General features: G+C 41.3%; 1 protein-coding gene across 1 annotated transcript in view; it reads right to left on the bottom strand.

Moving 5' to 3' along the window:
* The window catches only part of Ice2 (interactor of little elongation complex ELL subunit 2), a gene marked incomplete in the record, with an annotated part of 49979 nt that overhangs the window by 7773 nt on the left and 27724 nt on the right, over positions 1-14482 (bottom strand). Inside the window, 4 exon segments of the mRNA XM_013518923.1 lie at positions 3782-4005; positions 7383-7433; positions 8431-8515; positions 14194-14323. Coding sequence (XP_013374377.1) covers positions 3782-4005; positions 7383-7433; positions 8431-8515; positions 14194-14323 — 490 coding nt within the window.

Raw genomic sequence — 14482 nt, 5'->3', positions numbered from 1 at the left:
CAAAAAAAAAAAAAAGAACAAACAAACAAAAAAACCCAAAAAAATAAAGAAGAAAGTGAAAGACTTCTACATTGAACACTACAGTATTCTGAAAAAGGAGACTGTAGAGGATATCAGAAAATGGAAAGATATCTCTTGTTCTTGGCTAGTAAGAACCAATACAGTGAAAATGGCCATACTTCCAAGACTGTTCTACAGACCTTGTACAATCCCAATCAAAATTCCAACAATATATCTCACAGAATTAAGAGAAACAATCCTAAAATTCATCTGGAGACAGAAGAGATCTAGAATAGCAAAGGCAATTCTGGGCAACAAAGGCAAGACAGGGGACATCACAATCCCTGATTTGAAATTCTACTATAAAGCTACTGTGATTGAAAACAGCATAGTATTGGCAAAAAAACAGACCTGAAGATCAGTGACACGGATGAGAAGATGCAGAAACAACTCCAGACACACTGAGCCACTTTGTCTTTGACAAAGGCGCCAAACACATTCACTGGAGGAAAGGCAGCCTCTTTGATAAAGGGTGCTGGAAAAACTGGCTCTGCACATGCCAAAGATTAAAACTGGACCCGTATCTTTCACCATGTACTAAACTAAATTCAAAATGGATCAAAGGTCTAAATATTAAGACAGAAACATTAAATCAGCTGGAAGACAGAATAGGTAAAACTCTTTAAAACATTAGTGTAGACAAAGACTTTGTGAATAAAACCCTGATCACACAGGAAGTAACACAAAGAATCAACTGGGATCTCATCTTACTAAAAAGCCTTTTCAGAGCAAAAGAAACCACCAAAAGTGTGAAGAGACAACCCACAATGTGGCAAAAACTGTTTGCCAGCTGTTCCTCAGACAAAGGATTTATTGAGAACATAAAAAAGATATCAACCTCCCAAATTTAAAGACCCAGTCTAAAAATGGGTATCTGAGATGATGCCCACACTTCTCAGATGAAAAAATACTAACAGCAAATACATATATGAAAAAATGTTCTATTTTCTCAATCGTCATTTGAGAGATGCAAATTGAAATAACACTGAAATTCCATCTCTTCTTGGAAAGAATGGCTATTTTCAAGAAATCAGTAACAAATGCTGGAGGGGCTGTGGGGAAAAAGGAACCCTTCTCCATTGTTGCTAGGAGTATAGACTGGTGCAACCACTGTGGAAATCGGTGTGGAGGTTCCTTAGAAAGCTAGGATTAGAGGTCCCACTGGACCCAGCTATTCCCCTTCTGGGTATCTTTCCAGAAGAATTAAAACCATCATACCGCAGCAATATATGTGCACCCATGTTTACAGCAACACAATTTGTAATAGCTAGATCTTGGAAACAACCCAAATGCCCATCCAATGAGGAATGGATAAAAAGATGTGGCCTGTTTATACAATGGAGTACTGCTTAGCCATAAAGAAGGATAAACTGGAAACTTTTATGGGTAAATGTATGCAACTTGAGACCACACTCGTAAGGGAAAGAAACCAGATGCACATGTGTAGACACTGTATTGTCTTCTTACTGTGAAAAGCTAAAACAGCAAGTAAGATCCAAAATGTACAACAGATATTGTAAAATGTGAAGAAACTGTTTAAAAGGAAAGAGAAACTGGGATGGGAGAAAAGAGAAAAGAAGGGGAAAAAAAAATATATAATAACATACACACACAAGATGGTTAAGACAGTTACACTACTAATTTCTCTGAATTCATTGAAAAGAAAGGCTTGTGCTAATATTGTTTGGACAATTAAATGCCTACATCTTATACTTTGAGCGATTAATTAATATGCAATGCATTAACCATTGTTACCCTGCTATTATCTTGTTTTGAAATTTGCGTTTTTTTTTCTCTTTTAAATAAAGAAAATAGAAAACACACACACACAAACACTTTTTTTTTTTTAAAACAAACATTTCTCACTTTCCAGTTTAAGTTGTTTAGGGCCAAAGTATTAAACCATTCATTTTCACTAAAAAGGATAAGCCACCCCCACACAGAATTACATGTTTCAGTGGAGAGACTATAATCAGTGTTTCTAAATTAAAAGAAAATCATTCTCCTAGAAAGAATACTGAGCTTTCAAAAATAGTTCTTCCATTATTATTTTTAAGTTACTTACATTTTTCTTAGGACACTACAAAAATCACTACCTCCTTGTATAGTAGAAACAGTCAATCAGAACTGTCCATGAAATGACCTCAAATGCGGACCAGTGGCCTCCTCTGTTCTTACGCTCCTCTCAGCTAGTTACCCACAGCTGCGCTCTCTGGGCCAGAGCCCAGCAGGACTGTGCGAGCAGCTCAGGGCGGAGGCCTGCTCAGCCCACGCAAGGCAAGGCCCTGGGCGCAGTCCCCAGTACCAAAATAAATCCACAAAGATACAAGTGAATGAAGGAATGCGCCCCCAAAGAGGTGCATCCTCCATCAGGGTGGAGAACTGGAAAATGTGAAGAATCTTATTCACTGAGTTACAAGAGTCCTCAGTATTTCTGTTTCTCAAAAGGTCCTCGGGACATTTACCGATTAATTCAGAAAAATACAGTAAACGAAGAGAACAGAACATCCAAGGGCACACACACGCGGTGCTCTGGAGCAACTGCACTGAGAAGGCTGTGGAGCTTGGACAGGAGTTTCGACTCAAGGACTTTTTGGCAGCAAGAGAGGAAAATGCACTGGGTTTTCCAATTATTTCCTGACCACTCAGATTCATTTGTAGACAGCAAAATTCTTCCCATAGCTAAAGTCAGACTGGAATTTCTTACATGACACAGAGAATGGCGACATGGTGGCCAGTGTCTGTATCCGTGGCTCTACAAGTCCATTTGTCTTTCTTTTATTGAGGTAGAGTCTCACAGTGAGTTCTGGCTGTCCTTGAACGTACTTGTAGCCCAGACTACCCTCACACTGGGGGTGATCCTCCTGCCTCAATCTTGTGAGTTCTGGGATTACAGGTGTGCACCACCGCACCCGGCCGCAGATTTCTGATAAAGAAATGTGATTCAGTTGGTACTTCTGAGAAAGAGTTTATAGATTAACATTAATTATAATTCAATAAATATTTAGTGAGATAATACTTAGCAACACACAATTTAGTCCTTAATACTTTAGCTGTTTTTAGTGTTTTGATTTTTGGTGGTGGGTATCAAACCCAGGGCCTTATGCACGCTAGGTAAGCACTCTACCACTGAGCTACATCCCCAAGTCCCCTGATGGTATTTTTAATAAGGTACTCCATTTACTAATAACTAATTCTTGGCTTTAAGTTTTTGAGTGTCTACTAATCACTTTTTAATTGCATCAGAATTACATATTATCATATGCATTCTTTTGGAAATTGCTCCAAGTATTTAGTAACTTTCAAAAGAATATATGTAAATAAAAATTACTCAAAAACACTTTGCTTTTAATAGGAGTAAAGGGATTTTTTTTTTTTTTGGTTTTGGTTTTTCTCCGGTACCGGGAACTGAACTCAAGACCTTGCGCTTGCCAGGCAGGCGCTTTTGCCACTGAGCTAAATCCCCAGCCCCCGGAGTTTAACTCTGTGGATGCACCCAAGGGGAAGCTAACAGAATTTTCTTTGGCTGGCTTATAGACCCTACAAAAATAGTTCCACTGGCTAAGAGATGGACTTGAACAGACACCTTTCTCTACCTTCCCTATGGGCACAGGTTTAAGACAGACGCTGTAGTTCACATGGCAGAGGAGGATAACAGAGTGAAATGTAGTCAGCGAAACAGATTAACAATAGAGCATTTAATTTGAGAAAAAGGTCTTACCTTTTGTGACAGTGTAGGACTCACTGATTTCGGTGGGAAAGTACAAGGTATCCGTCCATGTTGGACATGATAGGGTAGCAGGAGGCTGGGGTCTAAGGGGACCCAGGGCACTGAGAGACTGGAGGGCACGCCGGGAAGGTCGCAGTGTGCTTTGTGCAGATTGTATGCTGTCCTCGTAACTTTTCCATCTGAGGTCTTGTAGATCAGGAGGGAAGAATCTTCTCCTGCATGAGACAACAGGTAGGACCCCTCCTGCAAGCTAAATCCACACACGGAAACTCAGCTCACTCATTTACTGGGTCAGTTTCAAGGGCACTCTTCCTAATCACTGGCTACTAGTAAACCTAAAACAACTGCAGGAATGGAACACCGCCTCTAAAAACACCTTTACGGACAATACAAGTAAAAACTTAAGATCTCAGAAGTTTTGAAAACTATGTTCGTGCCTTTTAGAGGATATCGAAACATATTCTTTTTTCTATGATGTCAATCTGTAAATTTTCAGTCCTATAATGGAAAAACACACAGATTGCCTGATTCTCTATCTATAAAGAGCAGGTACTTACATGCCTGTAACATTCTTATTCATCCAGCATTGAACCTACTTTGTACCTAATCATAGGTGAATCGATACAAAAGTGAACGTGATCTATTGACTACACCAGGTACTTTTTGCTTTTTTAAAGATAGGGTTTCGCTTTGTAGTTCAGGCTGGCCTTGAACTCGTGGGGATCCTGCTTCAGCCTCCTGAGTGCTTGGATTACAGGTGTGCATCACCATGCCTGGCCTACATGAGTACTTTAAATAAAGTGGCAGAAACAGTCAGTGTAACAATCACAACACAGTCTGAGATATTATGAGGATAAATAATAGCAACAATAGCAGCTAACACTTACTGAATGTTTACCATGAACTAACCACTATAATACTGCTTCAAAGCCATTTTTGCATTAAGTCCACTACAGTAAACTTTCCAGGCATAGTATTAACTATTAACTTCATACTGGAGATAAATAAACAAATTAGGGATGCTAAGTAATTTGCCCAAAATTCTAAGTATAACAGGGCTTAGATGTAAACCTAGGCGGTCAAACTCCACAAGCCACCCCCCAATCATGAGACTCTACTGTCAAAATAATTCGTTATGTCATATATCCAATCAACATTTTTTTCCTTCTTAGAAAGCTTTACGGGATTCAATGTATCACCATAAAGAGCTAAAGGGATATGATTAATACACTATGCTTTCCTGGGATTACACACTTCTCCGGATCAAAGGGGTAAAGGAGAACAGCTCTTTCTCACATTATTAAAAGTAAAAATTAATCACACTTTAGTTATACAGATCTGCCTACAAACCTAGTAATTACATTTTCATTAATTTTTTAAGCCAAAAAAGTAATGGGTGTAATGGACAAAGTAATGGACAAAGGAAGTCCACAGAATTATTATTTTCTGGGGAATTTTTTCCAATCACTTTCACATCAGGAAATGAGTAATACTTGATTTGGTAGTAGGAATAAACAACCTTCCAAAGAGTGAGCTTTTATCAATGAAAAGCACATATCTGAACTACCTTTACTAAAAATGAAGAAAAGCTGTGTTTACGGCTTTTTTTTTTTTTGAGACAGAGTCTTGCTATGCAGTGCAAGCTGGCCTTGAACTCAAGGCAATCCTGCCTCAGCCTCCCCGGTGCTGGAATTACAGGTGTGTACCACCACGCCCAGCTATGGCAGGTCTTGAACTCCTGGTCTGAGGCAATCCTCCCACGTTGGCCTTCTGAGTAGCTGGCAACATAGGCGTGGGATGCTGTACCCAGCTCCTGGTGAACGGATTTAATGGATGGAGAACGAGACACTTACAAAGTATCTTACAAGTGCCATGTAAGTGTGAAGTACAGGAATAAACTGACAGAATAATGGTCTCCTAAAAATGTCTGTCCCAAACCTTAGGACCTGGGAGTACGTTATTTTGTACGACACAGGAGAACTGAGGTAGCAAATGGACTTAGGTGGCCAATCAGTTGACTTTAAAACGGTCAGATTGGGGCTGGGGATGTGGCTCCAGTCTTGCCTTGCATGCACAAGGCCCTGGGTTCAATCCCCAGCACCACATACATTAAAAAAACATAAAAAACCCAGTAATAAAGACATAAATTTAAAATGGTCAGATTTTCCTGGATTACCTGGGCTGGCTTGATACAATGACAAGATTGCTTTAATGTAGAAGAGGGAGGCAGAAAGGATCTGTAGAGGTGTAACTGTCACAGAGCTCCAGGGGTCTCATGTGAGAACTCAACCCGCCTTTTCAACTGAGGCTGAGAGCTGCAAAGGGAGGGATGCTAGTGGCCGCTGGCAGCCGCAGGAGGCAGGACGCCAGCAGCCCTGCAGCCTGGGGAAGAGTGCAGCCACACCCAGGCCCTGACTTCAGTCCTGCGAGACAGAGCTACAGAACTAACTGCAAGCTACCAGATTTGTGCTGCTTCACAACATGCAATTTGTGGTACTTCAGATGAAGGACAGAATATATAAAATAAAAATCCTGCCAAGGAATCTCACAGTTGAAAAGTACTTAGGAAATGATTGCACCTGACACTGTCATCTTACTTATAAATTAGGAAACTGATGTCTACTTACATAAATTAAGTAAAGATTTAGAACTCAAACTCGCAGATTTTAAATTCAGACCTTAGAACTGTTTTCTAGTTTAACTTCCTGTAAGGGAGTAGGACAAGATATACAACTGCTAACGGTGATAAATGATCAGGTGGAGTATTCATATTCTAAACTGTGTCATAAACATGATACCTTTGGGCTACTTGCTCTAGGCTGCTTTTTTGGACTGAAAAATCTCAGTGTAACTACGGTAGGCTGAATGCGGCCAGGCACACGAGATGCTCACATGCCAACAGTCGCATGTGGGTCTCCAGGTCCTATGAGTGGGTCTCCAGGTCCTGTGAATACATCACTTTTACTGGCTTTGCAAAGGTTTTCAGGTCAAGGGTTCTGAGAACCAGTGACGACCCTGGAGAAGCTGGGTGAGGGCTGATGGGATCACAAGGGTCCTAGTCAGAAGCAGGCGGACAGAAACACAATAGGGGAGGGAGGTGGTGCGGATACAGAGATCCGACTGCTGCACCGAGCAGACGGAGGGGGCGGCCCCAAGCCCGGGAAACGCCTGGCCACCAGGAACCGAAAAGACGAGGAACCGAGCTTTTCCTCAGTGCCTCCAGAAGGAACCAGGCCTGATGACTCCTCGACTTCAGCCCGCTGCGTTTCTGAGCTCCGAAACTACAGAGTAACTTGTATTACAGTTACTGCGAGCCAGTACTGCAGGTATTACGTACTGCAAGCCAGTAAGTAATCTGTCAACCGGCAATATAAAGTAATGCAGTAATTTTCTAGGACAATATATTTGCAAGCTCATTAAAACCACGTACTACTGTATATTTTTAGATTTTTACAATTTTAGCTTTGACAAAGTAATTCTTGTCTTTCCAGTTTTTCTCTATCTACCCCTAAGAGCACATTTTCAAAGTTTCTAAGAATGTCAATCTAAGAAAATCAGATCTATTAATGCAAAATGTCCAAAAAATACTTACCTACTTAATTTTTTCAGAATGTGTTGGAGGATGCCAAATAAACTTGAAATCCTATTAAACAGAAGAAATTAATGCAATATTAAACTAAAAAACATTACTCGAACAATTATAGGATCTCAGCAAAAGAAATGCCCTCGTTCACAGAGGAAAACAGCAGAAGCGATAACATATAAGGCTGCACTTCTACTGCACTTCACTGAGAGTGGAGGCAGGCACTGAGGAGGGCACGGAAGAGCTTTTCTGTTCACAGACATAAAGAAAAGTTGCCACCCCAGAGAAGCAATTCTTAGAAATAGAAGGGAACACATCTGAGTACAAGCAGAGAGTAAGTTTGAATCCGGGACTGTTAAATAACTGTCTCAAAACTGGAAATATGCAGCTACTATAAGTTAAGACAATGTCTCACCCTCAGCAATAAAGTAAGCATTTTCACTACCAGGGCTGTTCTGCTCAGCTGTCTGCTCTGGGGCAAGTCACTAAAAGTCTCCGACTCCTCGTATATATTTCACAAGGAGTTGTGAGGCACAAGTGAGATAATGTTTATAAATTATTTCCCCTTGTGTTTGAGAACTTAAGAGTTCTGAGTACAGTAAATTCCTTTAGTTCTGATGCACAAGAAGGCTTAGATAAAACTGTCCAAGTCAGTGCACCCACCCCACGAGCTACGATCTGTGACTGCCCTGGCCGCTCCTTCTCTGCACAGGGCAGAATGTTGGAGCTCAATGCGCTTCAAGGTGGTGGCCGCTCTCTGGCTCCACTCTCCTCGGGTAAAGCAGGAAGACTGGAGGTATTAGCATTGTGCTCTCTGGCTCTACTCTCCTCGGGTAAAGCAGGAAGACTGGAGGTATTAGCATTGTAATCAGTTTGGAGCTGAGGACAATTAATACGGATCGATTCCAACCTGGGTCAGGGGAACCCTGCATGGATGACGTGATCAAATGCACTAGAAGTAAATTACGTAAACTTAACCAATACTTAGATATAAAGGAAAATCAGTGATTAAATTCACAGGTTTTTCCAATTCCCATCACAAAGCAAACTTTCTTACTTGGGTGCTGAAAGCTTTTCTTTTAATTCTTCAGACGTCATTTCTTCTAGCAGGAAAAGCTTTGAAGTAAATGCATCAATATGTCCTAAAATAAAGTATCACACTTAAAAAATGCTGGCAGAGTGTTTAAAACACAAAACAAAACCCCTTCAAGTTATTTAGTCTCCTTAAAGGTTTTTCATAAAACTTTTAATAACTGTAAAGGAATGCTACATTCCAAAAGGAGACATATTAAGTCTTTCAAGCAAAGCTGTATCTTAAAATAACAAATTCAAATCATGAAAGAAATAGGATTCATTCTAAAATATTTTCTGGATGTAGTAAAGTTCACACATGTCCACACCTACAACATAATGTCTAGCCCTACAATTTAAGAATCACAGCTGTTTAGTATTAGTGCTTCCAATTTTTATAAGTGTCCCCTTTTTATGGGGTTATTTTGTTTCTTTTTCTTTTTCTTTTATTGTGGTCCTGGGGATTAAACTCAGGACCCTGCTCATGCTAGGTAAGTGCTCTATACCACTGAGCTACGTACTCTGATTCATGGAGGTTTTTTTTTAGGGCAATATGTGTTCATTATCAAAACAAGTTGTTAAAAGACAAATTTATAGATTAGACATGCTCAATACCTAAGACACATGTGGTTCTTAAAATATATTAGAGGGCCAGGATTTAGCTCGGCGGTGCCTGGCAAGGGTGAGGTCCTGAGTTAAGAATCCCAGTACATCCCTCAAAAATTAGACTATAAATATGGCTTCTCATTTTTAAATGAAGCACACAGTAAGACTTCCCATGCTTAAAGCGTCTGCTTAGGGTCTTGTTTTCCTATAAGCATCATATGAATGTAGAATTTAAAAAAAGAAAACAGCACATTGTCAAAACGATACTTTTATTTTAAAACGTAATGTGTACATTTGAAATGACACAGGCTGAGAAACCAAACACACGGATGTGCCGTGCTGTAACAACGAAGAGTGGTGACAAGACCGTCCTCAGCCCAACGCTCAGCACTAGTCCACCGAGCGAGCCCAAAGCAGGCTCTGTCCTCAGCTCAAAGCACCAGCAGTGGGAGAGGATCTGTCACTCACCATGCTGAAAACAGTACTGGTTTTGGATTCTATTTTAAACTCCTAATATCTGGTTGATAAATTACCTAGAAAGCTGATATCAATCATTTCAGGGGCCAATGAAAATGTACATAATACCTCATTTTCATATGCAGCCCATTTTAATTTCATTTGCTTTATGTGCAATGAATTTAATTAGAAACATTTTTACCAGATGCCTTCTTCTAAGACAACAAACCCATCTGTGCCTACATGCACTTGTTATTTCTTATGCCCAGTTTTAATTTCACCTCTGCAGTGCCAACACTCATTATACAATGACATTTCTAATAACAAAGACGTATTTTAATGGCTTCATAACTATAAAAAGGTATTAAGTACAGTACATTTTTAGATGCTTACTAAATAAGCCTGAGGGGACTATCAGCCCTCACCTTTTAAAAGAAGTTCACTGAAAAAAGCTTATGACAGTACCCAGCAAATATGGTCTGCTGAAAAAATAGTAACACAGAAAATGCCATACTAAGTGCGATGAGAGCCTTCCCTCTGCAAGGAGATTGCAACTCTCACACTGCAGCCATCCAACCTGGGGGTCTCCAAGCGAGTCCCTCTTACTCCTGAGACATTTATCTCAGCCCATGTGGTGGCTGAGTGATGTTTTGGGTAGAAAAACTTCACGGCCACTGCCCTGTATAAGGTGCACAAACGTGATCATATGGGTTGAAACTATGCCAGCACATTCAATAATCAGTGGGAAAATTTACAAGTATTCTACCACCTTTAAATTTGTCAACCCAGGGGCTGGGGATTTAGCTCAGCGGCAAAGCGCCTGCCTGGCAAGCGCAAGGTTGTGAGTTCGGTTCCCAGTACCGGAGAAAAACAAACAAAAAAAATAAAATAAATTTGTCAACCCATTATAAATTTTCCATTAGTTATAAATTTACATGGAAACAAAAACACAGTAAAATATTTCTTTAGTACACCTTGGTATACGCAGCCTTTTGGCTTTGCTTGAATGAAAAGCAACTGTCTTGGGCCACACGTGAAGCAGAATGCGGGTAACTGACAAGGCGTTCTTTTCCCTTCCTTCTTCTTCCCTGTCTCCTCCACTTGCCCGGATCTCACTACGTACGTAGCCCAGGCTGACTTTGAACTTGTGATCCTCCTGTCTCTGCCTCCCGAGCGCTGGCACTGCAGGCATGTGCCACCGTGTCCAGCTCATGTTTTAACATTTTAACTGATTACAAAGTAGCACACACCCAAACTTAAAATGAAAGGAGAATATTTATACATGGGCTCAGTGACAGTAAACGCCGTCTGGTCGGGCACACGCACGCGGAGGCAGGCTGAAACGTCAGGAGCAGTCATCGCCGCACTCTATGAGTGCGAGGAACGGCCGGTGCGCGCTGGGCGCCTCTGCCCGCTGTGTGCGCAGGAGGCAGAGCGAGTTCGCGCGGGGCCCTCCGCTCCACAGCAACCTGCTGTCACCCGTGCGCATGACAGATACTGCTACAGATCACACGATGAGGTTCCAAGTAAAAGGCCGTGTCATTAGCTGCTCAAGGGCACACGCGGCCTGCGGGCTGCACGGGCTGGACATGCTAGTTGTGATTAAAACACGGAAGACATAGAGAATGAGCAGCTGTAAATAAAAACCTTATCGAGAGTATTTGGGGCGGTGGTTTTGCCTTCTTGTACAACTCACGGCAGCAAGCACGCATCTCGTCTCCACCGCAGTGAACTGTCACACTCTTCTAACGCAGATCCGCTCCCAGCATCCCACCCTGCGCACTTCCGTGAAACCCCTCCAGGAGCGCCTTTCACATCAAAGCTACGCTGCCGCCACTTCTCCAGCTTTCAGGTGATGGCTACTGCTCCTCGTCTATGTCAGTGAGGCGGCTTCCCCGTGCTCCTCTGCAGCAGATCTAGTCTCCCGTGCAGGGGCATCAGCAACATTCTCTCTCTCGGTTATTTCTTCTCTAACCCCAAGCAAGTTTGCTTCAGGGTTCATTTCCAGCAGTACTACTCTTTGTTTCTTGGCTTCATTTTAATTTTTGTTGGCCATTTCCCTCTTTTGATGATGTCCTCTATGAAACACCACATGGGTTTATTACCGAAGACAAGGAGGCAACGCAACGGTACCCACGGCTTTCGGAATCTGAACTCGGTAACAGGTGCACAGTGACTGCCAGCCAGACTGTTAACAAGTGGGCCCTGCCGTGCACCCGTCGTGTGTGGCGCGATGAGTGGACTGAAGAGCTCGCGATGAAGGCTTGCTATGTGTGCATTCACTGCTTTTCTTTTGTCTTTTTGAGACAGGGTGTCACCACGTGGTTCAGGGTGGTCTTGAACTCGATTTGTAGCCCAGGCTGGTCTCGAACTCTCAGCAATCCTCTTGTCTCAGCCTCCCGAGTGCTGGGATTACAGGCAAGCACCACCACACCTGGCCTTACTCACTGTTAATGTTCAGTCAAAACTGAAATTTGTGCTTGTAAAACTGCCGAGTGAGGACTACCTGTATGGCACCTATATGGAATTAGTACACAGATTACAAATGAAGGGCAAAGAACTTGTGATGAGACTACTTGGAAATTTTCTAAAAGGAATAAAGTTGATGTTCTTATAGGACAAGAACATAAAAATGTACTGTAGTGAAGGCAAAGAGAGGAACCTCTTATAGCACAGTAAAGCAAATAAAAGTGTTTATTCTACCTGCAAGAGACTATGAACCACAAAAATGCTTCTCAGACATGACCCCTGGATGAGCAGCATCAGCACCACATGAGGATGCTGGCACGCGAAGTCCACCGGAGGACACGCAGAAACACAAAGCCCTGCACCCTAATCCAGGTCTACTGGGTCAGTGCTTGCAATATACACCAACATGCCCTGCAGTGACTTTCTTACTGTCATGTTAAAAACAAAACAAAACAGGACTACAGATGCTTTTTAAAACAGTGCTTAAAAATAAATTCCAAGTGTCCTATAGCTTCTACCATGCACAAGAGCCTGGGTTCAATCCGTAGCACCAAACCAAAGCAATCAAGAGCAAAACAAACTACTCCCAAATGTACACATACACATAAAAATGAAAAACCCCCAAAGCCACAGCTAAACAACAATGTATAACACATGTTTCTCGCCCAACAGTGCATCCAAACCCAAGTATCTTGAGGGGGATTAACAGCAATGTGTTGTTTACTGTAATAGTTTTCAAATTTAAACACTGTCTATTTTGATCACACCCCATAAGTGGTTCATAAATGGGTTGGAATTACTGAGGATAACCAGCACGCAGGGCAATGACTACTCAGAACTCTTGAGATTTTTTATGAAAGTGTGAAGGCTCTGGGTTCAATTCCCGGGCCCCTAGACCCTGAAAAAGTATTTACGAAGTAACCCATACAGCTGATGGCGGTTTTATCTGTTAAACTGTGCATTAAAAAATGAACACCCATGACCTGTCAGTACTTTCAGAGGAGCTCCCGATGAGTTTCCCTTTGGTCCTTTCCCAAAGTATGTAGGGCTGGTAACTGCTCTCCAGCAGCTCACAGGAAGACTTGGGAGGACAACGAAATTCCAGTTACCGATCAAAACCTACTGCAGCACTGAGTAAAAGAGGAGGCGGGGGGGTGACTGTACCACCAGGAAGCACGTTTGGCCACTCCCTTTCTGGGGTAGGCAGACAGAGCCAACTATCTTATTAACCCGCTCATAAAATGTGAAAACAGAATAAGGATTAACCCAAAATGGGAGTGGAATTTCAAGTGAATAACATTTTTTGGACCAGGCAAGACAAATACGCAGTACTTATTAATACTAGGCATTATGTACACAATATAAAATACAAAAGAGTATTGTACTATTGTTGAATGAAAAAAAGGGGACGCCTAGAAAAAGGAACAATAAAGTAGAAAGTAACAAGTGACGAAAGAAGAAAAAGACAATGCACTGAGAGATCAAAGGACGAAGAAGACTCCATGGAGTGGCAGCAGAGGCAGGTGAGACGTCCATAATCAGACCTCCCAGAGGGAGGGGACAATGTGAATATGATTAGGAAGTCATCTAAATAACGAGGTACAGTAACTACATAGACCCAGCCCACACCCATTGAACCCTTGCCTGATTCTTTCCCCTCTAAAACATCAAAATAAAAACCAAACAAAATGCCATTTCTTCAAGATAATATTTAAGATTTTTAAGGCATTGTTGCAATTTTAACAAAATTTCAAAACATATGCATAAATCAATTAAGTAGTAAATTTAGTAACAGTACTTTTAAAAGAAGCTTGTTAAAAACCACATCTGTGTGTTTTTTTTTTTTGGTTTTTCTCCGGTACCGGGAACCGAACTCACGACCTTGTGCTTGCCAGGCAGGTGCTTTCGCCGCTGAGCTAAATCCCCAGCCCCCACATCTGTGTTCTTAATTATACTGTTAAATAAAGTATTTTTAAAATAAAAGATTATGTTAACACTTCTATACAGCTTAACAGTAATGGAATAAGAGTAAACAAATGAAACATCTGATACCACTAACTCTATTTTACCATTTAATCCTCACGTAGAATGGGGTTTATTAGAAAGTTAACACAATCAAAACTGAAAAAGTACAGAATGGAAGTATTTACAATTGCATTTAAATGCATGTATTTACAAGGGAATTAAAAAGGAGAACAAAGGCTGCTGTTTGACTTACCAACATAAAATGAGCAGTTAGAATGCAATAAACTTTCAGTCCACAAGCGACAAAGTTCACTGTCAGTCAAAGCTTCAACTCCGTAACAAGCTTGATACTCCACTTTTGGTAGTACATAAACCGGAAATTGCTGCGATGCAAGATTAGACTTTTTCAAAGCTCCATTAATTTACTACTAATAGCAAATACATTTGCCTACATAACTCTGCAGCTTTCAAAATGCTTTCAGGTAATCTTATTTCATCCCTTCACAGACAGTAGGTTTCAGACAGAAAGAATGACACACTCA

This window comes from Chinchilla lanigera, unplaced genomic scaffold (assembly GCF_000276665.1).
Source record: "Chinchilla lanigera isolate Chin_1 unplaced genomic scaffold, ChiLan1.0 scaffold00049, whole genome shotgun sequence".
Taxonomy (NCBI): domain Eukaryota; kingdom Metazoa; phylum Chordata; class Mammalia; order Rodentia; family Chinchillidae; genus Chinchilla; species Chinchilla lanigera.
Note: the sequence above shows the minus strand (reverse complement) of the source record. Positions and strands in the feature narration are given on the sequence as shown.